At 41.2% G+C, this 26522-nt stretch overlaps 3 protein-coding genes across 3 annotated transcripts; all 3 read left to right on the top strand.

The window, feature by feature from the left end:
* The first annotated feature begins 1597 nt into the window (after positions 1-1597).
* dse (dermatan sulfate epimerase) lies at positions 1598-15094 on the top strand. The gene is made up of 6 exons (XM_042094612.1): positions 1598-1761; positions 3404-3864; positions 5441-5694; positions 9728-9967; positions 12591-12798; positions 12903-15094. Exons 2-6 carry the CDS (start codon positions 3443-3445, stop codon positions 14647-14649), a joined length of 2871 nt encoding a protein of 956 aa, XP_041950546.1. The 5' UTR covers positions 1598-1761; positions 3404-3442; the 3' UTR covers positions 14650-15094.
* A 2069-nt stretch (positions 15095-17163) lies between these two features.
* ndufaf4 (NADH:ubiquinone oxidoreductase complex assembly factor 4) lies at positions 17164-20023 on the top strand. Its single transcript, XM_042094647.1, has 3 exons — positions 17164-17336; positions 17893-17981; positions 18546-20023. The coding sequence occupies exons 1-3, from the start codon at positions 17195-17197 to the stop codon at positions 18852-18854; spliced, it is 540 nt and encodes a 179-aa protein (XP_041950581.1). The 5' UTR covers positions 17164-17194; the 3' UTR covers positions 18855-20023.
* Positions 20024-20368: 345 nt separating this feature from the next.
* On the top strand, positions 20369-25465 carry gpr63 (G protein-coupled receptor 63). The gene is made up of 2 exons (XM_042094628.1): positions 20369-20830; positions 23078-25465. The coding sequence occupies exon 2, from the start codon at positions 23193-23195 to the stop codon at positions 24432-24434; it is 1242 nt and encodes a 413-aa protein (XP_041950562.1). The 5' UTR covers positions 20369-20830; positions 23078-23192; the 3' UTR covers positions 24435-25465.
* Positions 25466-26522: the final 1057 nt, after the last annotated feature.

The following is a 26522-nucleotide window of genomic DNA, read 5'->3' as shown; positions in this document are numbered from 1 at the left end:
CCTCAAAAGCAAGTATTTATGTCAATGAAACTGCCAGTGTCATCAAAATGAGAAGTCTTGACACCATTGTTTATGAAAAAGATAGTCAAATGGCTTTGTCATGTTTTCATTACGACAGTTTATGCTCTCAGTGTTTTCCCATGCAAAAAAAGGTCAGAACTCGGTGACACTACCTGAAAAAGACAGCACTATACAGTACTTGTACAGCCATTTGAAAACTACAGTAGAGTTACAAATTGCTGTAGTTAGGGGAGTAAGTGAGTACAAGACACTGAATATGTACGTTTCACAGTTTTATGGTATATGCTCTTTGCAATTCTACAGCATTGTGACAGAATTTGATAACTAGTTCACCAATTTTGAATGTAATGACTCAAGCAATGAAATGAAGACTATTAGTTTTATTGGGAACGACTATTCAGCATCCATAAGTATAGTTAATTTTGACTGACATGACAAAGCAACTGATACATGTTCAAAAGCATTTGCAATTTGTTTAGAGGAAGGAAAAAATGCTACTATGATGTGCACAAATGACTACATGTTGTGGAGGTTGAACTAATAGTTATGATAATTTTCATTCTGATCTGAGAAAGGCACCAAAGCGACTGAGAAAAACTGTAAGTTGTTGAGGCATCTCAAGGACCATTGATAGTAGGATGCACCAGAGCGCAATTGCAAGCTTTATAACAAAGGGTCTGAATACTTATGTAAACGGGATAATTACGCAGTATTGGAATTGTGTGCAGAATTTTAAGATGAGTCTGAAACACAACAAAATATGAAAAACTTGAAAGGGTCTGAAAACTACAATACAGTACAAATACAGTATATGCTAGACAGACTATGACAACTAGTTATGACAGCTAGTTAAATGCTTTTGCATTGACTCAAGCAATGAAATAAGGCCAATTTGTTTTATGGGGTAAGACTATTCAGCATGCAACCACAGTGCATTTTTACAAACATGACACTAGCAATTAAAAATGTAAAAAGCAGCAGACATTTGTACAAACACAGTTGCATGGAAAGCACTGATGTTTGTTCAAGATGGGAAGAAACTGCTTTAATGATGTGTAAAAGTGATAAGATGATATGAAGTTTGGACAAGCTGTTTTGAAAATTTCAATTCTAATCTGAGTAATACGCTAAAGCAACTGAGAAAAACTGTAAATAATAGCCAGAAGAAATAAAGAAACGTAGGAAAATGCAAGTGCATTGTTTATGATGCCAATTTAGATATGGACAAGATAAAATAAATACAATTGTGATGATGGTGGCAATAGCTATGGCGAAGAAACATGCTTTTATTCATGTAATCAATGCTTTTATTATTAGCCTATTATAACGGTTGTTTATGGTACAGGTATGTATGTTGCCTATGTGTAGCATACTGACACGCTAGATTGAGAAGAATTAGTTTATTAGATTAACATTGATCAAACAAAAATATAATAACAGCCTACTCACAATAGCCTATCTTATCATATACAGTATAGCGTTGTCGAAAAAGTCACTTCTCTGATGACGTTGCTCTCAGTCTCCTTAATCCCCTTTCCCCCACTGCGCCTCCTTAAAAGCCACGGATGGTGACGTTTCCCAGCCCACAGACCTCTCTTCTCACTCAGCTACAGGCCGTCTCGGAGAAGTTACGATGTATCGATGGAAAGGGTAATGAATGCGGGGAATGGAATGTATCAATCAAGCTCACGACAAGTTGAAAAACATACATGGACAACATGACGCTAGCGGATTAGGAAGGTAAGATTATATTTAAAGTATTACTACAATCAAATTGTGGGTATTTGGTCCGGTTTCTGATGAAGTTATTCTCCCAGAAATACTGTAATAGGTCTGCCCACTTTGGAAAATAGTTGCGCCCGGGGTTTCTGTGGTATTAGCCTAGTCATTTCGTTCCGTAGTCTACATTACAAGGCTCAATAAACCCACTGTTTTGCATAATTATTAGATTATGCCTGAAATTAATTATTGGTTCAACTCATGTTTTGGATCAGGCTTATGCCTGTTTTTATATAATATCGTATTTTCTCTACCCTAAACAATGTCCATACACCACTTTGTTAACATTGTTTAGATAAATGTCGATGAATGCAGCCTGCGGGTGGTTTGGTGTTAATGTGGGAGAGGATAAAAATATGCATGAAAGTAGAACATGAGGTAGAAACCTGTTGTGGTTTTCACAGTATTCATTTCAGACCACAAAATGGTGTTTCTGTGCATGTGTCCTAGCCTACTTTTCAAATAAATGTTTCGAATCCAAAATGGGTCAGATGATATCTTACCAGGACGTCTCTTAAATATTATGACGCGCGCCTTCGTTAAATGCTGGTAAATGATTCATTCTAGTTTTTGATAAATGTCTCTTTTGAAGTCACTGTTGAAGATGTAGCGATTAGTTTTTTCCCCAGCTTATCTTTGTACTGAGAAAAAGATCAAGCAGACCAGGACAGAACTTCATTTTCATCTGGTTTCTTTTAAAGCTCCAAGTGAATCTGGCCTCCATGCCTTTTCAAACACATGTGCGTTTGGCTTCCTTACTCCAGAGCTTATGCAAGCTCCACTGTGCTCCAAGGTTGAGGTATTTGACTGTGTCCATCAGGAAGGAATGTGACAGGTCAAAGGTTAGGTATTGCATTGCAGTCCATCACCTCTTCCAGCCTTATGCTAGACAGGACATATCAAAACAATCAATCTAAAGCAATAACAGTATACTATCAAAAATCTGATTTTAATTTGTTCCATAAGTAAGAAATCACTAAAACGTCAAAAAGATAATGATAATTCCACATATAACATTCGTAACCTGACTTGTAAATGACAGCCAAAATGTTTTCCATTTGGCAGTGGCATGAGATTCTTTCTCTAACATTTGGTCATAGACATTTAGCCTAGACCACAATATGTACTCACAAAACCCTGCCATTGACAGTTAACTCAATTTCAACAATTTGAAGTCTAAAAATGAAGGTATACTTGTGTATATTTCTAAGCATTGCTTGTATAATCAGACATAGAGAGTACATCTTGATAGACTCCTGTTAATGGATGGACTTTGTCTTAAGGAAATACTGTGGTATTATGGAGATGTCTGTATGAAATATGATTTTGGTTACCTTAGGTGTTTTAATTGACTGCAAGCCAGAAATAAAATATCCTATTTTTTCTTCAAAGACGTCAAAGAATGAAAGAATGTCAAAGAATCAAAGAATGAAACATTTGTACATTTTTGTCATAGTATCTTGGAACTACAGCTCAGCCTAAATAATCACTTGAGCCAAAATGATCAGGGATACAGCTGTATCCAATTATTCAAGGCATGCAGAGCCTTTGTATGAGAAAGTGGGGAAAATATGGCTCAGTTTTCTTCTCTTTTCCTTCTCAGCTGAGAGTCTGGAAATGCCACAGCACTGCCACTGATGTCATGATGAGAACCTATACCCGTGGGGCCCCCACAGTGTTCTTCATAAGTCTAGTGTGTGCCAACCTTGTCCGGGCACGTGCAGAGATAGACTCCAGTGGGGGCATCCCTTTCTTGGGGGGCAACTATGACGGGCATCCCATGCTGTACTTCAGCCAGTCCGACGTGGAGGATCTCCAGCGAGCTGCGGCGGAGACGCATCAGGGCATAGCGAGCCGCATCCGTGAGGCCGGCGAGGCCATGCTGGAGCACCCGGAGGAGTACCTGCCTCCCTGGAGCCCCGCTGACTTCAGCGCCCGCTGGAACGAGGTCTACGGAAATAACCTCGGAGTGCTGTCTATGTTCTGCCTGCTCTACCCACATCGGGCCGGGGCCCTGGATTTAGTCCGCGACTACATGGAGAGGATGGCAGCTCAGCCGAGTTGGTGGGTACTGCTTCTGTCTCCTGCTCTCTCCAGCTGTCATGTGTGTTGTTCAGAGAGAGGTACAGGATGCATAATATCCTGTAATATATAATATATTGTATAGCTCTACATAAAATGAAACCTTGTTATGTGTTTTTGACATCTAGGAGTTTCTTGGTTGAAATCATACCTGTCACAGGTATGCAGTGTGTGTGTGTGTGTGTGTGTGTGTGTGTGTTGTGCCCAAAGCAGCACAGGTCACTTTAGGTTAACATGTGTTTCTGTCATCAACGCTGAACAACATGGTTCCCCTAGGCAGGATATCCCTGGTCTGTATTAATGTACGGCCTGACCGGCCTCTGTTGGCTCCCTGGGAGTTTGACAGCAGCAGCCCTTTACGCTGTGTACGTTTCTGCTGTCCATACATTTCTCAGTGACAGAGCAGTTGGAGAGCCCTGTGGTCCAGTAGACCTGTGGTCCAGGAAATGTGTTTTGCAGCTGTTTGAATTCGCTGCCGAACATGTCCGCATTCAGAGGAAATGAAATGGGCAGCAGAGGGGTGAATATCCTGTGGCTGTGTGAGGCAGAGACCTCTGCTTTAGAACAGGTTGCTGACCAGAGTCAGCAGGAGTTAGAAAATAGATTTCAAGTGCTACACACATATGAAACCAATGCAACAGGTTACATCAATTCCAATTCAGCTGCAGTGAGTCTTTAAAGTAAATCTGTTTGGTGTTAACGCAACCTCAGACCTCACCTGCTAATATTTGAGAATGCATCTTAGTTGAAAAAGTCAACCATTCCACGCCCAACTAACAGTACATTTTCACTCCCCTCTCTATTTCTGTCCTCAAAGATCATTGCTCTGCCGCAGTTGAAAAATTGAAATCCACCAAGCATGTGTTTTCACACTTTTAACAAGGCATAATATGAGGTTCTTTCCTTACACACACTTTCATTACAATTCCAGAACCTCTCAAGAAACCTTACAAGTGGCCATAAAAATTAGTTGTGGTGTCCATGACCTTAAAATTATGTTTCCACCAAGAACCAGAAAGACCATATTCTTTCAGTAAACCTCCAACCTGGAGTGCATACTTTTTTAATGTATTTTTGTGAAACAGGGCAATATAAGAATAGTGATTCATTGGAACTTTAAGCTTTGGGTCAATGTATTTGTATTAAATGGCTTGATCACATCTACATTTAGCACAGTTGTCATGTAATTGCTTGATGTTGAATATTGTTCAGAAAATAGGGATTTAGTCTTTCTGTTTGTCAGCCAATATATCATGTCATTCTAAACCATCCTAATGCTGTAATTCTTATTCTGGTTTGTCTGAATACCATAACTTACATCAGTTTTGATGCTTATATTTGGCCTAATGGTTTGAAATGTTTCATTTCACATACACGATAAGATAATACACAACACTGTACACAAAATTGTCATCAGTGTTGGAACTATTATGTGGTATTATGGATATTTCAAAGACCACATTAAATTGCTATTGGCAAATTTAAGTTGTTCCCAACACAAGATACCACCATTTAGCATGAGTAGATTGTCTCCAGTGACATGCTCTTTATTTTCCAGGTTGGTGAAAGATGCACCGTGGGATGAGGTGCCCATGGCTCACTCCTTGGTGGGCTTCGCCACGGCCTACGACTTCCTCTATGAGTACCTGAGTAAGCGCCAGCAGGAGCGGTTCCTGCAGGTTATTGGCAACGCCTCTCGCTACATGTACGAGAAGTCCTACCATCGAGGTTGGGGCTTCCAGTACTTGCATAACCACCAGCCAACCAACTGTGTGGCCCTTCTAACCGGCAGCCTCGTCCTCATGACCCAGGGTGAGTCTCTGTGAAGCTAAATAGACTTCCATGCTACACACATCCATAGTCTGTCAATGTGCTCTAGTTTGGGATAGAATTTCTTCCAGGCTCTGCCTATATTTATGACACATACAGTATTTATAAAGGTCTATAAAAGTATTGTTGTGTTAGCACATTATAAGCACAAAATAAGGCTAGTCAATACAAAGCACTCCCCCCTGAGCCCAAAGACCACCTGAATGAAAACAAGAGGTCCCCAGGCCAGTGCACATGCTTTCAGTAAGATGTCTTAAGGGAAGCTTTGCCAGTCCCTCTCCCTCGAGGGAAGAAGCATTCCTGACTGGAATTTCAGTTCAGTCAGCCCGAGGTCATTCTCCATTGCTCCACTTAATCCCCTTTAATTGTTTCTCCAGTGGAGCAACTCTCCGCATGATTCCATAACATTCAGCGTGGACTTTCCGCTTTCATTCTCTCCTTGAAACGGCACCCAGAAGCACTGCACTATCACAAGACAATACAACCAGCCCATATATTCCACCCAGAAGCACTGCACTATCACAAGACAATACAACCAGCCCATATATTCCACCCAGCAGCACTGCACTATCAGAAGACAATACAACCAGCCCATATATTCCTTCTCTGTGAGCCCTTAGAAAAAGCTAATGTTGCTGGCTTGAACATCATTAATAGTCTGCTGCTTTAACTGGAGGCATTCGGGCAACGGTCTAGGGCTGCACGTTGTTCTCAGCCATCAGCAGCAGGAACAGCTTGCTCTGTTTATATGGAAAGGCTCCTTGTACAAAAGGGCAGAGTTGATATAAAATAAATGACAACAGGCGTGTGGAGATTGCTGTGGTAACTGTGTTGAGGTTTTTCTTTTTTTCCCCTTCACAAGCTGCTTTATGATGATGTGTGCTGTGGTGTAAACTGGCATGGAATGCTAGGTCAGGGGGATGAAAAGCACTCTCCTTCCTTTACACTGTTGTTCAGACACAAGGAGAAAAAAATAAATGCTTTCACAGTGTTTTTTTTTTCACTGTTTGTAGGCAGGAAATAAGTAGGCAAAGGTACAAAGCTGATGTGGCATTTTCAGGCAGACAATAAAGCCACATTTTACTCTGTCAGTTCAGCTGCATTAGTTGACCTTGTCACTTGACCCCGATTAACACACAATAGTAATTTGCTCAACTGAGAGCCAGAGAAAAAAAGGAAAGGGAACATGGTGGTTGGAGGATGGGGTGAGAAGGGAAGTGGCAGAAAGCATTAGATCACTTGATTGCAGGACGCTCTTAAGGGATAGGTGCATTCCAGGCACAGGTGTCTGCATGTCTGGACACACATTTGCAGTGAGATGTTCTATTTTTGTCCTAATCTTGTCCCTTTTTGTGGAAATGAGTGCAATGAGAGCTGCTAGTCAGTTCTGAAAGGAGTCCTTTCATGTTCATCATTTGCTGCAAAGAAATTATGACCGATATTTTCAAAATTAAAGCTATGATTTGTGGGCAGCCGTGGCCCACTGGTTAGCACTCTGGACTTGTAACCGGAGGGTTGCCGGTTTGAGCCCCGACCAGTGGGCCGCGGCTGAAGTGCCCTTGAGCAAGGCACCTAACCCCTCACTGCTCCCCGAGCGCCGCCGTTGTAGCAGGCAGCTCACTTCGTCGGGATTAGTGTGTGCTTCACCTCACTGTGTGTTCACTGTGTGCTGAGTGTGTTTCACTAATTCACCGATTGGGTTAAATGCAGAGACCAAATTTCCCTCACGGGATCAAAAAAGTATATATACTATACTATACTGATTATTTTTGAAGGATAAAAGACATTATATGGAAACTTGACAAATTACTGTAAGCTCGAGTCGTATTGTAGACGATATGCAACAAATATGTGGGAGAAGTCCGCCCATACGGTATCCTCTGATCAAATGAAAATAAGGGAAAAAGTGTTATGTAAGAGAGTTTCAAAGCTAATTCAGGCCCAATAATGGCACATGCTGTTGGATACTTTCCCAAAGAAAAAAGCTTGAAGCCCTCCAAATCATTCCCAGGCTTACCAGTGTGTTTTGACACTGTTTTATATCTCCATCTGAACACTATGCACCCAAAGAAATAACAGCTATTATAGCGTGGAATACCTGTCCTATGGACTTTTGCATGAATTACTTTGTGAGCTCTTTATTTAGTCTGGGCTAAGTCAGAAGCACATGTACAGCCCTGTATGACTCTGGTGGATGTGTAGGGAATAACGGTTATAGTTTTGGACTTCAGATTCTTTGGTGTTATGAAGATCCCCAGTGGTGAAGTCAAGACTAATCCCTCAGCATGACAAAACATACTCCTTTCTTCTAGTCGTTTAATAAACAAGAGCGCTCATTAGCTTCCAACAGCATGAACCCAGTGACTCTGGAGCCAAAGCATTCGTGTTTGCTGCCACAGTCTTGCTGGGTTACACAGCACTGAAAAGCTTCTTTTGTATACGCTTCCAAAATTAAAACACACACTTGGAAAAAGTCCATTAACTATGAGTATGCATAAAGTGTTATATATTATTACAACTCAGTTTGTACAACTCATTTTTTTGCTATGGGAAAATTGACCATGTTGATTTGGGCACTACAGTGTTATGTTCATGCGTTTTGCAAATCACAGTATTACGTTTGGTTCTCAGAACAGGGCCAGATGTACGTACATTTGCGAACGTAGCGTTATCAGCATCATGGACAAACCGCAGATTACGAACGCTGTCAGACCCAAGTTTCCGTCTTATTTATCAAACTAGTGTAAACTCTTCCTCTCCTCTCTTGCCTTTCTCTGCCTTTCTTCGCCCATAAACGCAATTTACGAACCTCCACAACTGAATGGCAGAGCCTATACAAGCGCAGTTGAATGAAGTTAACTGATGACAACATTAAGAAGAATCAAACGTTTAGCGATCATGAAATTATACCATACCTGATAAGATGTCAACAAGCACGGAGATAATGAAGATCAGTAGTTTTACTCAAAGTACTTGTGCACGTAGGCTATAGAAAATTGGTCAAATATAGCAAGTAGAAAAGTTTAAGTGAATGATGTGAAAGTGAAAGGAAGACATTCAAAAGGCCAACGAAAGTTAAGGTTGCTTTTGATAGTACAAATACTTACAAAACTGGTGCTCTAAATAGCGATTCTGTTGTCTTTGAAAGGTTCTCTTATTGACGCATTGAACTGCAATTTGGATTAACACCTGCTTTTTACAAGGCGGAAGTATTTAGTCGCAGAATAGACGTGCGCTTTCAGGAGCAGTCTTTGTACATACCGCGGAATACATAATTAAGCGCTCTTTACTCTTCCCCTCCCATCTTTTTATGCTAAACTCCCACTTTCCCCTGGATCCTCCCATGAATGCATTATGCATGACACGAAAAACGCAATTAGCCATGTTCAGCTCCCGCGACAGGCAGTTTGCGCTTTTACATCATTGCGGCCTGTTTGTACATACCTCGCAATGATTTTACACGCACGTTGCGAAACAAATACGCCTGAAGTGGGCGAAAAACACGTTAGTACATCTGGCCCTCACTACCTTACAGCCTGATCCGTAACAGCCACGAGCCTGTGGCTCTGCACTGGGTATTCTGGCATTTAATGTACATGGAATCTGCTTGTGAACTGCGGTGGTTAACAGTGGTAAGGAAAGTAGAAGAGACCACAAGTGGCTCTTCAGGATCTGAGTTCCATGAATGTACAGACAGATGGAAATACTTCAGTGTGTGAATAGTGCTTTGAGGATTTCACTAAAGACTCAAAGTTTCCTTAGAAAATGATCATTCATTCACAAGCCACAGTCACTTTCTCCATTAAAGCAATGTCTCTCTCTCTCTCTCCCTCTCTTGCGCGCATGCTCTTGCTCTCTCTCAGCATGGATGACATTAATTTAAAAAAATGTAGAGTGTACAGGGAATATGCATGCTGTGTTAAACCTATCATGTGTAGAGTGAGCTAATACATGAATATAAACATGAGGAAATGATAAATGTGTAATGTACACATGACGTTGATGTGTCCACCAGGTTATCTGCAGGAAGCGTACCTATGGACCAAGCAAGTTCTGGATGTTATGGAGAAATCTATGGTGCTTCTTCAGGATGTGACTGATGGGTCACTGTATGAAGGTGTGGCCTATGGAACTTACACCACTCGCTCCCTCTTCCAATACATATTCCTGGTCCAGCGCCACTTTGCCATCAGCCACTTTGACCATCCATGGCTTCATAAGCACTTTGCTTTCTTGTACCGGACTCTACTGCCAGGTAATGCCCCACCATCATTTACTTCTGTAGCAGGGTGCTTGCGCAGGCCTGGATAGCCTGAAAGAATTATGGACATTTGAATTACTGATTTTCAGACCTGCAAAAGTCTTGATAAAGTCAGGAATTTTTGCTCTTGAATGTTATTTTGAATGCTATTTGGGAAAAGACAACCACACACTGTGTAGAAATGATGTTACTCTAGAGCCTTACAAAGAGGCCTCCATAACTGGGATCCAGCCCACTCTCACAACCACAAACACAGTTACCAAGGTCATAAACTACACCCATCTTGGGATGCCACATTTAACAATTAAGGGAAACACTACATGTAAATGTCAGAAAGTGACAAGTGCCAAGAAAGTGGCAGTTACCCATAATTCACAGAACCAGGAAATCACCAGCCTAACTCATCACCTCAGTGGACAGGTGGCAATGACTTCCAATATAGAGGTGTATTGTAAAGTTGTAGTAAAGACTCTTAGGTCACTGAACACATGCTTTCTGAACATAGACATTAGGCCTCCATTTCATCAGTGTTCATGTCAGAAAAACACACTTTGTGTCTTTGTGCCCGTCTTTGTTTTGAGAGAGGTGTATAAAGGTACAGTATAAACGTGTGTATTTTAAAACAGATATTGGTCTAAATAGTTCAAAAGCCATTATATTGTGTTTGTTGTGAGGGGATTTACATCTAGTGCCAGTTGTTTAGCTGTGTAACATTGAACTGTTCCTGAAACAACATGCATTTTGAGAAAGTATCTCAAGCTCAAGTTGTACACTGACTGGCTGAGGTACTTGAGGTACTTCTACAGTATACAGTATTAAATGTAGTCAAGACCAATTGTTACTAAAGGAAATCAGAGTAACCGTGAGTTACGCAAGATACGCTTCAGGACACACACACACACACATGCACTGGGGCAAAAGTGATTGCATCAGACTGGTCATCGAAGAATAGCTACATTGGAACATATTTTCATTTCCATGTAACAATTTAATTATCATCTACCCAAAAATGGTCATGCACATTGTTTGACTTTTTATTGTAGTGAGATTTATTTTCAGTTGTCAAAGTGGTGGAGACATTAGACAGCATACCAAGGTTAACTGATCCTTATGCTTGTATAACCCACATGATTTTGTAGACAGTCCCTAAATCATTGTGATGTACTCTGAGTTATCCGATAGCCTCTTGACTGTGCGCGAGACAAGTGTGATAATCAAAAAATAAAAACTGCCACTTTAACATTCACACCGGAAAGTAAGTAAGTAAGAAGGGAAGGAGATGGAGAAAATTGCCTGCATCAAAAGAGTGAAATCTTACAGATCAAATCTCTAAATCCTTGATATTTGCCTGGCTCTGGCCCTCAGTCCTGTCCGGGCCATATCATTTACATGCTGATCTACATCCTACAGTTTTAAAATAGTTTAATATGCTTCATCACTTACAATGTTTTTTATGTTTACCTATTGATACTTTTATTGATCCAGTATAGAGCATTGCTTATATTAGTGACTTGTGCAGAGTGAATTAAATACAAAGTGAATTACCTTGAATGTCAGACTTAATATTATTTTTGTATTTTAACAAATCTGAGTGTTTGTGTGTGTTGTCTGTGGTGAGTCATTGACTGTGGTCTAGTCGTAACCTACGTAAACCAGTCTTTAGAATCTAGAAGCTGTGTCTTACTGAGAAACACCACATGCTCAGATTAGGATTCCACATGTGTGCCGGCCACCTTTCTTTGGTGACCTCTTTAAGTTGTCAGGTGAAGTTCTCCTCCCATGGCAGTACTGAGAGGCCCGTTGGAAGGTCAGGGGGAGGGCAGCCATGGAGAAGGCCGGCAGGTCAGCCCTGGGCATTTTACAACTCCCTGTTAACAGGAGCTGTATTGTGTTTAGACAGCACAGCCTGCACATATTTACTGCTCTGCTCTAATTACAGCCAGAAAGGAGATCTAAACCAACAATTTCTACTTTTTCCACTTATCTATCTTCATGACAGAAGAGAGAGCAGAATGAGAAAAGAATAGCTTTTCTTTGTGTTCTCATTTGGATAGCCCAAATGTTATTGTCTGCACTTTCACTTCACCTGACCTTGATTGCCATCAAGGCTTTTACAAAAAGAGTCATTCTCACTTTGATTTCCTTCTTTCATGTTGTTATCCTTGGCTTTCTAGTGATGCATTTTGGTTAAATATTTACTTGCAGTTGCTAGGCTTTCAGATCAAACTGCTGCTTCTATTCTCAGATCTTTAGATGGAGCCAAATTAATGAAAACATTGTGTTTAATTTATTCACATTCACCAAACAAGTAATAATATACTCTGACTCAGTTCAACAATATGTGTGGTTAATAATATGTTAGGACTGTTTATAGTAGAAATTTGTGACCGGACAAAAAGCTTTTGTTCCCAGTATGGCATACTTCTGACATATGTTATGTGTTCAAAATATTTCATTTGAAGAAGAGCCCAGATGTATAATGTAATTATGTCTCATTTTGCTATGACAATTATTTTATTGTGTGATTATCCTCTTAGTGGCATGACGCATATGGAGCATTGAAGTTCATGTTTAGATGTTGTGTGATCTTTCATGGACCTTGCTCTTTTCTCATCAGGTTTCCAGCGCAGTGTTGCCATTGCAGACTCCAACTACAACTGGTTCTATGGTCCAGAAAGCCAGCTGGTGTTCCTGGACCGATATGTAATGCGAAATGGCAGTGGGAACTGGCTTGCAAACATGATCCAAAAGAACCGTGTAGTGGACGGGCCAGGCCAAGCAGGGAAAGGCCAGAGATGGTGCACGTTGCACACAGAGTTTCTCTGGTAAGTGTTTACAAAATCAGGCTGTATCATACACAGCGGACTCATCAAATTATATTTGTGAGTCATTTGATCTGCTATCTTTATATCTACTTTTTATTCTATAGGTATGATCCAAAACTAACAGCCACACCTCCTCCTGATTATGGACTATCTAGACTCCACTACTTTGAGGACTGGGGAGTGGTCACCTATGGGAGTGCCTTATCAGCCACGCTCAACCACACCTTTCTCTCCTTCAAGTCAGGGAAGCTGGGAGGACGTGCCATATATGACATTGTACACAAGAACAAGTACAAGGAGTGGATTAAGGGCTGGCGTAACTTTAACGCAGGTCATGAGCACCCTGACCAGAACTCTTTCACCTTCGCTCCCAATGGGGTCCCATTCATCACAGAGGCTCTCTACGGCCCAAAGTACACTTTCCTCAACAATGCGGCCATGTTTTCCCCTGCCGTGTCAGAGAGCTGCTTTGCCCCATGGGAGGGCCAGCTGACTGAGGCCTGCAACTCCAAGTGGCTGAAATACAAGCATGGCCCAGCAGCGGACTGCTTGGGCAGAGTGGACGCCGTCCTGGAGAGACAGGGAATGGTGTTCATCCGCGGAGAGGGCAAATATGCTTACAGCGAAGAGCTGAAGATCCAGAGCTTTCAGAGGAACCTCCTCCTGCTTCACCCTCAGCTACTAATTCTGGTGGATTACATCCACTTGGAAGAAGACAGCCCGACAAGGACCATGAGCAGCTTCTTCCACAACACTGACCAACCTTTCAAAGACATCACAATGAATGGCATTTATGGCGCCTTCATCAAACAAGATGAGGAGGCCTACAAAATGTTTTGGATGGATGACACGGGCCATAGCGAACGAGGAGTTCTGGGATACAAGGGTTATCCACGTGGATATCCTTACAATGGCTCAAACTATGTGAATGTGACTATGCCTCTGAGGATCCCCCACAACAGAGTGGCTTACATCTTCTTTGGACCAGGGATGGAGGTGCAGAGCTTCAATATGAGAGGAGATGCACAGCGAGTTGACATTTATCTAACAACCAAGGAGCACACCTACACCATCTACCTGCTCACTGGCGATAAGGCCACCAAGCCGCTGTTTGCCATGGTCCTGGCCAACGACAAGAAGATCGTGTTTGAGAAGGCGGCAGGAGTGAGGGACAGCGAGCTGCAGGAGGTGGAGGAGTATGTGAACGTGGTGGAGGACAACCTTCAGCACGTCAAGCCCGTCTTCCAGCACCTGGAGAGGCAGATTCTCGCGCGGGTGCTCAACACGGATAATTTCCGCAAGACTGCCGAGCGCCTCCTTCAATTCTCTGACAAGAAGAAGACAGAGGAAACTGTTGAGAAAATGTTTGCTTTGACCAAGAAGCAGGGCAAAGGTAAGGTTGGCAAGAAAGGTAATCTTGGAGACAGACTTTCAGACAGCCTACCGGACATTTTTGCCTTGATTGAGGGCAGTGAAAAGAAGGAGAGGCAGAGGACAATGAAGCGTGTGTATGAAGAGGTCCCGGAGGAAGGGGACGGAGACTCTAGGGCTTTCGTGGATTACTCCGATATCCGCAAAGGCAAGAAGGCCGGCTTTATAAAGGGCCGGAAATACAAGGAAGTTCATATGCTGGCTACAGCCAGAAGCGAAGACCTGTCCAACACCACCTCATACATACGGATATTCCTCATTCTAAACATTGCCACTTTCATCCTGCTCCTGGCTGTGCTGTTGACACGCTTCCAGAGAGCCCAAAGTCTGCACACCCAGAGGTGTTTCTACTGTGTCCTCATCATTGACAGCTTCATTCTGCTTTGTTTGTATTCGTCATGTTCTCAGGCACAGTGCTGACAGCCTCACTCTGTGCCACCGTGTTGTTAATTTAATCCACACTCAAAACCTCTGCCGTTTACAGAGAGTGAATATGTGTTGCACACCCGACCTGAGCCAACCGAATGGGGGTGTTGAGGAAATGTTAATTCCAAATAGGAATTGATAGATTACCGTATTTAGCAAGATCACCTTTGAGATTATAAGCTTCTGTGGAGCTTTAGAATCAAGATTGTATGAGCTCTGACATGCAACAGACTTCCTGCCTCACGTCAAACATCTCCCAGGATAGCCACTAAAATGCAGAGATGTCATGTCATGGCCTATGCAGAATGGTAAATTACACAGAATGGGAAATGTCCTATGTTTCTCAAGAATATATAAAAGTGTATATATGTTAAAACAAGATATATTTTTCAAGTTATTTTATACTCTTTGTAATTAAAGTACAGAAATATGACTTGCATTTCATTGTGTGGTCCTTATTAATACCATTACAGTTGTACCATAATCAGCACCACATTCAGATGAAAAAAGAAATCCTCTCATCTCTTTAGAGCTGTTGCTGTATGATGCTGTATGTTGAATATCTGCACAACTCGTGTTAGAAAGACAGCACAGATCCCATGTCCACAGGTGCAGGACTGACTAACTTCAACACATACATTGTACTGTATGACTGACTAACTTCAACACATACATAATGAACTGTATGATTGACTAACTTCAACACATACATAATGTGTATGGCTCCTTCTGTATTATTTCAGGAGCTGTGCACTCGTCAGAAGTAATATTGAAAACGTTTTTAGCATTACAATGAGCAGAAATGGCATTATGGATACACACACTTTAATTGAGAATGTATTACACTGAATCCTATAAGTTGCTCATGATAGGGCCTTGAGTTGGACACAAGGAATTGTAGTTTAGAAATTCGTGCTCACTATGAAATGAGCAAAGAAAAAACAGTGTTTGCTCCACAAAAAATGTCATGTGGCTACTTAGAGTAAATTGAGAATGTGTTACATTCTCCCACATTCTCAAGGCCCACGTGTTGAACCATGGTACGACAACATAACAAACAGTTTGACAAACATGAGGGTGATCACAAGGTAAAGGTGCATTAAGATAATGGACTAATACATCTAACCTGGTCTTTATGTTAGCAGGGCTACACATGGTGTTATGCTAGAGAGCTGGGCTAGCATGCAGTAGCTAGACAAGTTGTGGGCTCAATTCTCACCTGTCACTGTTGGGTCCCTGAGCAAGGCACTCAACCCCAAGCTGCCCTGGGAAGACCAGCCCCTGCAATAATTAACATACATCAGCCAAATAAATAAATCAGTAGCCTAAGGTATACTTGATGATGAACCAGGATTTTCAACTCTTTTCAAAAAGTAACTATATTGGGTTATTCAACTGTTGGCATCGTGTTCTGTATTCCATGTGAGGTATACAGTATGCAGTGATGATCTCCATTAGTTCAAGTTCAGGTGTATTGACATGTACTCAAGGATTTATCAGTAAATACATTTTACTGATAAATTTAAACCAAAATTATGCCATGACAGTGACAGTTGACATGCAATTGTTGATTTAAAAAAGCTGGCCTATATGCTGCCACCAGATGGAGATGTTATGACAGGTCATCCTTCAGTGCTTGGTGGTCCCACTCCTGCATGATATGGAATCACTTGACAACGCTTATTTGAGAAGCAGCACCAGTGAGCTAGGTTGTAGTTTAGCCATAGGCTAATTTCTTCTAATTTGAGATCAACACAAAATGCAATGGGCTATATAATTCAAAACTCGCTTTTCAAAATCTTAAAGGGGTCTTTAGTAACACTCTAAAACACTTAGGCTTCTTGGTAGGCTTATGCCCTTTGCTGTTTCATTGTTCGACATATTAAATATTCTGCAAAACACTGGTCTATTTTGTGTGGATTTGTATTTTCAAACAACTATATGGTTACGGCACAATGACTGACATAAATATATTCATGGATAACACACTGCCATAAGCATCTAAGAACAGTAGGCCAAATGTAGGCCTGCTTTTAGCCTATACTTAGACCTACTGATTGCACAAAATGAAACCCCACCCTCGAGAAATTGTTTGATCACTTAAATTCTGCACAGGCAAAGATGACCATTGCTGACCATTTTTTTCCTTTATCCAGTTTACCAACTATCTCAAACTGTCATGGTTGAACTGTGATGGCAATGAAGCTGAAGCCCGACAGGGACCCCTGCTGGTCAAAGTTGAGGAAAAGCCCTGTGTAGCAAATTGTTTCACAACCAGGAAATTATCAACGCAACGTGATGTGAATGCAACAGATATAGACAGTGTGGTTTAGTGTTGCAGAAATTATGCCATCTGGTCAAAAAGTAGCTCGTTTCGTTGTCCTTCGCTGTTTTTCAGATGTTTCTTCGTTTGGAAGTAATGAGTCATCCTATCCACAAGAGGTCGTTGCGTTAGTTTTTTGCTCATTTGGTTGACACCAAAGTGTCAACACCTTTATACAGTCTATGGTTGGCACCAAACGTAGAGACTAAACAGTTCATGATGGGGGCTCGGGTTGGACGCATGTTCAGAAATTTTAATTTAGAAAATCGTGCACACCGTGAAATAGGAAGGGAAAAACCAGTCTCTGCTCCCCGACACCCAACTCCAGTGACTAACGTTACGGCTGAAAGCGCCGAGGGTAGGTGTTTGCTGATCACTTTTTAACCCATAAAATATATAGCTTCTAGGTTACTGAAGTAAGTTAGGTAACGTCAACGCTAACCTTGGTTCACACTATTCCGACCAGCCATAGACAACAACTCTGGGTTGGATAGTCTGGGACTCACCTGGGACATGATTTCCTCTAGCTGCTAGTGCAGAGGGTAAAACAAAACTATAGTGTCGCTTCCTGACATTGAATAGTAACGTTATCTGTTAACGTAATGTGCAATGACAGCTCGCAACCTCACTCACAGCAGCATGACCTGATGCTAATTTGTGACCACTTTTGTTAATGTTGTTTTGGCATAATAGTCAGTAAGTTATCTAAACAGGTTCCCCAAGCCAAATGATGTAAGAAACGTAGCAGCTAGTGTCACGACAGTCTGTCACGTGTTTGCTCTCAAGGTACTCGGCAAGGTTCGCTGGGATTGCGTTCATCCAGTCACACAGTCACAGTAGAAGCTATCTTATTTGTGACTGACATCTTCACTGTATTGTCTGAACATTTTGAGAATATCTACTCTTGTTTTTAGAAATCACGGAGGAAATCCATAAGAAAAATGACCCATTGCTGACATTATTGAAGACTGTCTATGTGGAATCAAAAGATCCAGCACCTCAGGTATGTCTTCCTAAAGCCTATGTTTTGTCCAGTGTGTGGCCATCAGACAGTGATTTCTGAGTTGTTGGTGATTAATAGACTGGCGGTAACATTATGGTGGGCTGGCATGACGGGCTATGCTGTGATGCAAATTTCCTCAAGGCCACATTGTCTGGAAAACATGGTTTGATTGATCAGATGCATAATTGTTATTGTTTCTCAAAGATAAAGGGATTTGCACTGAGAACTGCTATCCATTCCCAACGCAGTATGTCGATATCACTGATATCTACATACTGCGTTGGCTTGGTTAAATCCAGAGACCAGATTAAGGGCCCTTTTCCAATAGCAGTCTCCGCCAGTGTTGACACGTGTTACTTTTCACGGTCACTGTTGCAGTGTTCTGCCTCTACATGGTCACATACACTGAAATAGATTTATAAATAAGAACCATTATATTACCACACATTTATATGTCAGTTTCAAGAACATTATGGTAATAATAAGAAAACATTGGCATTAAAATCCTTCATGGCCAGATCTAGTTTATTGTTTTTAAACATTGTTGCATGTGTTGCTTTTCAGAGTGTGCCGTCTGAGTCAGGGACGAAAGCAGAAGCTGAACGGAGGCCGTTAAAGTTTACCTTGCCAGGTGACCCATATGGTATCTGCGATATCACCGACGTCCCCAAAGGGAAAATCTCCATTGTTGAGGCTCTCAATGCACTCAACCACCACAAACGGGAACCTCAGACATGGACTCCAGAGAAAGTGGCCCAAGAGTACTCGTTAGACTTGAAAGATACTCGGGGCCTTTTGACCTTTTTTATCCCCTTTGAAGTGAAAATAATACCACCCAATGAGGGTGGGCCCCAACAGATTAAGGACTCTTAGGATCTAGGAGCATATTCTGTCTATATCTGATTCAAACTGTCAAGGTTGAATTTGTGTGTGCTCGTGCACAAATATTACGTGTTTATTTTGATATTCTGTGGATACTGAGAAGTATTTTTTTTTCTGCCTAAAGTGGAGTACAATTATTTATTGACATACTGTTGCGTTAAAGATGTCTGTAATACCACGTTATAGAGACAAAATGTTTTATGTTGTAATGTGAATTTAAAGAAAAGATGCACAATATTTTGAATCAGTCAATGGCCTTAATCACTGAATAGCTATGTATAATGGGGACTAACGTTGAGAAACTGAAGTAGCCCTGCAACCTTTTGGCCTCAGATAGGAGTGTTGCTGAGAAACCTTAAATGTTAAAAGCCTGGCGTGCACCAATGAGCCAAACCAATTATGACTTAAGTCCTCTGGTCCCTCTGCAGCTCCAACTTACCAATCACTTGTACTAAAGATTCCCTGTTGCATCTACCTCTCAGATGGCAGTAGCTGATCCTGAGGAGGGGTTGAAATGGTTCAGATTTGTTTTTCTGTTCCTTACCATTGGAATCTGGGCAATTTGGGGGCCAAGGCAACACCTTCCTCTTTTGCATGTTTCTCAAAACCATTTGCCAATAATGTGTGCACTATGGCAGGGTGTATAATCATATTGTATTGAACGAGTCCACACTCATACTGTTGCAATGAAGGGTCTTAGATATACCATGTTTGTGATTAAGTGACATACCTAGATAGGTTAACTCAGAGTAGGTGGCAAACCTAGTAGAAGAGACTCATGGCTTCATTCTTATAGTAAACCAAAGCAACAGGGCTCTATTAGGAGGCCTACCACCTACTCTCAGTTAGTTTACCCAAGTGTGACACTGAACAACCCAAGAACATGGATTAGTAATAAGCCTGACAAAGTTGACTTGGAGTATGTTGTAAACCTCCAAGAACTTCATGGCTTCATTCTCATGCAAAAACAAAGCCATAGGGCTCCTCTACCACATACTCTCCATGATCGCAGCTAGGCTGGTTGATCATCTAATCCGATTGGGATACCGGTCTAGAGCAATGGTTTGGTAGTTGGAACATGTCAAATGGATGTTAACATGAATGCCAGATCCAAGTTGCAGACATTTAGCACCAAATAAAGCTGCAGTTGTGACATTTGACCAGCATACAGTAGTGTGTTTCATGTATGAAGGGGTATGTTCCCTCATAGCTTTTCACTACATATTGTGGAACATGTTATGCATTATGATTTGTTATTGTTAATATTCTAAATGTGTCTATTTTTTAAAAAGTCTGGCAAATACCCTCATCCTAGTAAACTTTAATGCATTTAATTAGTTATCATTGTTATCATGCATGCCATTTTAATTGCATGTGCTATGGTAGTCAAACTTGATATTGGGCGGTGATGTCCCTCTATCAACGATACGATTGGTTAAAGAAATGCCAATCTAAACTTGGTCTCGTTGAAGCTCGTGATAGGCGTTGCTAACGTTGATGCAATCATTCATTAGCCTATGCTTTGAGGTAGGAACTTGGTGAGAAGCCTTTTGGTGAAGAGAGTAAACAGTGATTTTTCATTGAACGCGTAAACGCATGTTTAACGTGGATATAGACAACTCACTATAGTCAACAGATGCGTTTTTAGGAAACACCCGACCCTTATAATATTCACTCAAGAATTTAGAACACCTCATCGTCGTTTTTTAAGCGCAATCTAATGTTTCAGTGTTTCTTTGTCGCCGAAGACTTCCTCCTGTTAGCTAGTCCGCGTTGAGTATGTAGGCTAACGTTAACCTTAACAAGTGGATGATATCTACCCGGTATCCAGCCACACACAAGCAACATCTTTACTGAGTGAAATGTCTTGTCGTGATTCTAACGTGATTACTAGATCATCACTACAGTTATTGATACAATCACTTGATCAACACCGACATTTTCCTGCACGTCTGACAGTGAATAAGGTATGGTTTGTCATTAACGTTACTTGTTAATAAGGTTGATTTATAGATTTTGTATGTGAAAACTAGTAGCCTAATGAGATTCCGTCTTACTTAGCAGCTACCGAAAGCATTTAAATGTAACGATACGATAGCCTAAGTGACATGTTGTAAGACGGAACATCTGTCTATTTCTAGGGCAACGGTTGAGCTAAAATGCTAATGTAAAGCACAATGTGATGCATTAGATCAATGTCTTTGTCCAACAGTTCAGTAAACGTCCGATTAAATCAACCTGGTAATAGTTTTACAGTCTAGACGTTTTACTCAGGAAATAAATAAAGCCTTGTCAATGTCCAGGCAATAAGGTTGCCAACAGAAGCAGACTTGCAGGCAAGCAGTGATTTCTTTAAGGCAGTCATAAACCCAAGCCATGGCAGAATACGTTAGCAGCATTGAAGGAACAAATGATTTTGATTAATGTAAATTATTATGTGATGTAGATGCTAGCATATTACCACATTGCCATTTAAATTCAGATGCTTACTGATCTAAGATCGATTAAGTGACAAGCTAATTAAGTGATAATTACTGTGTTGTGCTTCCCTAAATAAAGTAGGATGATAGTTGTTATTCTTTCAGTGGGTGGATTGACCCTTGCTGTCAGTTGATGGCATATTTGCATGTAATGCATTAACTGTCTAAATGTAGTCTTTAATGCACACATTAGACAGTGTACTCGATGATACTGTAAGTCTGATGCTGGGTTCAACAAGCACTCTGCATAGGACCATGTTGTCAGTGATTCTAGCAAGGCCTATTTCCCTTCTCCAGTTACTATGGTTTCTGCATTAGATACCTGCATTCCGACTTTGGTCCAGCTTTTTAAAATAATCTGATTAATTTGAATTCGGATTAATTTGGTCTTATTTAAATGTACATAGCATGCTGCAGTAAGTTAGACTTATTACTCCATTTACCCTTGACTCCCACCATGGGACATAGTGAAGACTCCAATTTGTATCAGATTAAACATATTAATCCTTGCCTTACAGGCATCCCTGTTTTATTGCAAGATTTGTAGCAGTCACTGGTCCATTGGGCTGGACTGATAGTGGCATTAGCTGTACAATGTAGCTGATAAATGGGGTTCTGAGTTTGATACATTTTTTATACAGTACCATTTCCAAATCTACTTTGCCCTCCTCTAATTAAAAAGTCAACCAGGTGGCCTTGGATTTAGTACTTAGTTTCTACTCAATGCAGTGCTAATACTTTAGGCCTACATTTTAGTACATTATAGGTCTAAAAATGACTGCTAGTCCTCTCAAGCTGTTTGTTATGATTATCTTAGTTTCAACCCTACCTGTTTAACCTAGGTAGTAACAACAAAAACAAAGACTTAAATTCAACTAAACATGTTTCTCCACAGCAGAGAACACATGTTTAAATCCTGTCTCCATATCAGATTTGGGCGTAGCTGGACATCTGCTCCATAGCAGGCGTAAAATAATAGGCTATGCTCTGTTTGGACAAGCGATAAGAATTTTTTTATTGCTATCAGATGTCCCCAGATGAACATTTGCTTACTCCATCATGCTTTCCAGAAATGGCCCATTATATTAGGCTTGATCGTCAGCATGCGTGTTAATGTGTGGTTTTGGTGGTTTTATGTTGTGATACACTGAAAACAGGATGAGTAGGCTAGGCTAATGCTGGTTAGCATGCATAAAAAAAGCCTGTTCAGTGCCTTGTTATTACCTTATTCAGAAAACTCTGGCGTTCATTTTCTTATCAGCCTGTTCAATAGCCTACTGTGTCAAAGGCAGACTTTCAGTGGGTCAGTATCCACTAATGCTTTGTGTTTGTATAAACTAGCATATATTGTGAGCAGCTGTCTGCGCCTGTACAACACAACCCCTATGCACAAGAAGCCTCATCTCTAGGATAACGCAAAATGAATACTCAGCTTTATGAGACAAGGTTTATGGTGATTAAGCTTACCTTAATATGATTAAAATTCAAAAGACTGGATATATCAGAGTGCACTCTTGCATAAAGGCTAGGCTTTAAAACTAACACACCCTTCATATGCTTGGAAAAAGTATTTTCATTCTAGAAGTCTTGTTGGAATAGACCAGAGTGATTGTGATTAATGGATCATTTTAGAAAAATCATAGTGTGTTTTCAAAATTATATGTTTTTTTATTCAGTAAATTTCAGATTTAATTGAATATATTTCCTTCTGTCTGTCTGCTCATCTGTTTCCAGGTTCCTGTCACACGATTCATCCCCAGTGTTGGGATGCCACTGCTGAAGCTACCACATAGGGTAGAAGACTTGTAGTCACCATGCCTCAACACAGGTCAGCTGCTTGTGAGGAAGAATGGTGTATGCCACTCACACTACCATTACTCATGCTGTGGAGGTCAACACAACCTTTGCCAGCCTGGTTGGTTTTGGGGCGCTGAACTCCACCCAACACCCCGAGGCTCACCAGGAAATGGAGCGGGCCTCGGCTGAGAACAGTTCTGTGGGATACAGGACATTTTCAGAACCAGTGAGTCTAGCATCACAGGACACTGAGCCAGGCCTCAGCCTCCCACTGCAGATCTTCTTCTGCACCGTCATCGTTGCAATCCTGTTGGTGGCCTTCCTTGGTAATGTGGTGGTGTGTCTGATGGTCTATCAGCGTGCTGCCATGCGCTCTGCCATCAACATCTTGTTGGCTAGCCTAGCGTTTGCAGACATGATGCTGGCAGTCCTGAACATGCCGTTTGCCTTGGTGACCGCTGTAACCACAAATTGGATCTTTGGGGACATCTTCTGCAGGGTGTCAGCCATGTTCTTTTGGCTCTTTGTCATTGAAGGGGTGGCGATCCTGCTTATAATTAGCGTGGATCGCTTCCTCATCATTGTACAGAAACAAGACAAGCTAAGTCCACGCAGAGCCAAGGTTCTCATTGGAATCTCATGGGGCTTGTCGTTTTGCTTCTCCTTCCCTCTGGCTATTGGGCAGCCATCTCTACAGATCCCCCCCAGAGCCCCACAGTGTGTGTTTGGCTACACCGGTGAACCTGGCTATCATGCCTACGTTGTGCTAATTATGCTAGTCTTCTTCTTTGTACCATTCATGGTCATGCTGTACACCTTTATGGGAATCCTGAACACCATCCGCCATAACACTATTCGCATCCACAGTCATCCTGACAGCATCAGTCTGAGTCAGGCCAGTAAACTGGGCCTTATGAGCCTGCAGAGGCCCTTCCAAATGAACATTGACATGAGCTTTAAGACGCGTGCCTTCACCACCATCCTCATCCTCTTCTCCATATTCACTGTATGCTGGGCCCCATTCACCACGTACAGTCTAGTCTCGACCTTCAGCAGTGGCTTCTACCACAAGAACAGCTTCTTTGAGATCAGCACCTGGCTCCTCTGGTTGTGCTACCTCAAGTCGGCTTTAAATCCCCTTATCTACTACTGGAGAATCAAGAAGTTCCGCGACGCCTGCCTTGATTTGATGCCCAAGTACTTTAAGTTTCTCCCCCAGCTGCCTGGCCATACTAAGAGGCGGATCCGCCCGAGTGCCATCTACGTGTGTGGAGAGCATCGTTCTGTGGTATAACAATTGACTTGAATCACAGCTGAAGTGATCCTTTCCTTTTAAGACATTTCTAACTAATTGTAGTAAGCTGTGATTGTTTTTTGCTTTCTAAGGATGTGTCTTTGCTCTGTGGAAATCAAGTTTACAAAGCCTGTAAATTAAGTGCTTAAATTGATGGTTGAACAACCTGAAAATCGTTTGTTGCCATTGATATGTACTAGAATGTTTTGTTTAGGGAACACCAGTCAGGATGCTGCTATATCTGGTGAAAATGTGCAATTTCAGTGTACTGTACAATTATATTGAATGTAATACAATGTGGATATTTGTTACATTGTTAGTATTGTTTAAAGTGTCTTTAAGTTTCCTTAAGATAAACCCAGTCTACTTTTCCAGACTGGTTAACTTGATTGTTATTGAGGCTGTGAACATGAATCACAAGTGAAGAGTGTATACAATGGAAAAGAGCATTTCCATAAGTAATCTGCACGCTCCTTAAATGTACTGTTTGTCAAACTATATTTTACATAGTGTATATGAATTCTTGCATCTGTTACAGAAGACAGGTGTCACACATCACATGCAGTTATGTCTGCTTGTGTAGACTATTTTTGTAAAATGATATTGTGAGAGGAAACTGTAGTTGAGGGAGTTTTTATTTTCACAGTGGTAAGATAAGTGGTGATTACCTCTGAGGATTTGCCTCCCTCCTCAGAGCATTTGCACAGGAAGACATTATCTGTTGTGTATTTGTGTCTTGTTTTTGACTCTTGATGCCCCAATTAAATGGCATATAAACCATTTATTTCAGATGCCAGAGTAGCAGCACCTGACTGGACTCTGCTGGTTTAACAGCGTTTTGTATGCTCTACATATCATTGTTCCTTATCAGTGTCTTTATTTCTAAAGCCAGCCGATTTTCACCTGTACAGAATAATGCTTCTTTATGATCTATAAATTGGAAGTTCACATTAGAAAATATGAAACGCTCTGTTTGAATGCTTGAATGTTTAATAGGTAATTTCTGAATTAAACTTTCTTTGGAATTTAAATTGTGTAATTCATTGTGTTGTAGGTCTCTTCAGAATATTGGTAATGAGCGTATTTGACCGAATGAATGCCCAAAGAGAGGGTGCAGACAGCCCAATGAGTCAGACGCCAAAGGGCAGGAAATCCAAGAGAGGTTAGATGGCGTTTTAGGGTGTGGGTTTCAGGGGTAGGCATCCCCAGTGGGCCTCTGGTTGTCTAGCCAGTTTAATTTAGATGAGGATAATTCAAATGCAGCTAGCGCTGGGTTGAGTTTATTCCTCTCAGCTTTGTAAATACAAACGATGATTTTCTTAATCAGTGTCCTCCGTGGAATTCATTATTCTGCCAGCAGTAGCTAATGAGTACGTTCAGCTCTTTGAAGCTCACCTTAATCATAGCTCAGGGTGCCATTACTAAGCAACAGGAACTTACGGCTGTCTCAAGAGATGCTGGAGAGATGCAAGGCTTTATGCTCTGAGAAAAGTACCTTGCTCCTGAGAAATGGCATGCCTGTATGGACATTCTACTCACAATTTGCAATTATCCATGAGACCACTGTATATGCAGGGAAAAGAAATATAGAAAGAAAATGTTCACAATGGTTGAACCATTAAAAATGTTTTTGCTGTCAGACACTGATGCTTTTGACTGACCACCTAATTGATGTTAACTTATGCTCTGTATGCCAGAGAATGGTTTCCAACGAGCAAAAACAAAAAAAGCCCCGCCTCTTCAGCCCTAAAGAATTAAACTCCCTGATGTTTTCCTGTTCCATATGTGATCATGAGAACTGGATCACCTAGGAACCTGATGATGCAAACAGCTGCCCAGTCGAAGCTGCTTTATTCATGTAATGTTTTTAATGTTAAAGTATTGATATTTAGTCGTTTAGCTGGCTATTTCCATGTGACCAATATTAAAGGCATAGGCTACATTTGAATCATTGAGCTGTGCTGTGTGAGTCATTAGCTCTCATAATAGCATCGTATTAAAGAACATAAAGAGTCCTTTTATAATTCTGTTGGCTATCACACATAATTATGTCTGTCGATTGTTGTAACTAGACATAGTATGGAACTT

Source organism: Alosa sapidissima, chromosome 6, assembly GCF_018492685.1.
Source record: "Alosa sapidissima isolate fAloSap1 chromosome 6, fAloSap1.pri, whole genome shotgun sequence".
NCBI classification, from domain to species: Eukaryota; Metazoa; Chordata; class Actinopteri; order Clupeiformes; family Clupeidae; genus Alosa; species Alosa sapidissima.
Note: the sequence above shows the minus strand (reverse complement) of the source record. Positions and strands in the feature narration are given on the sequence as shown.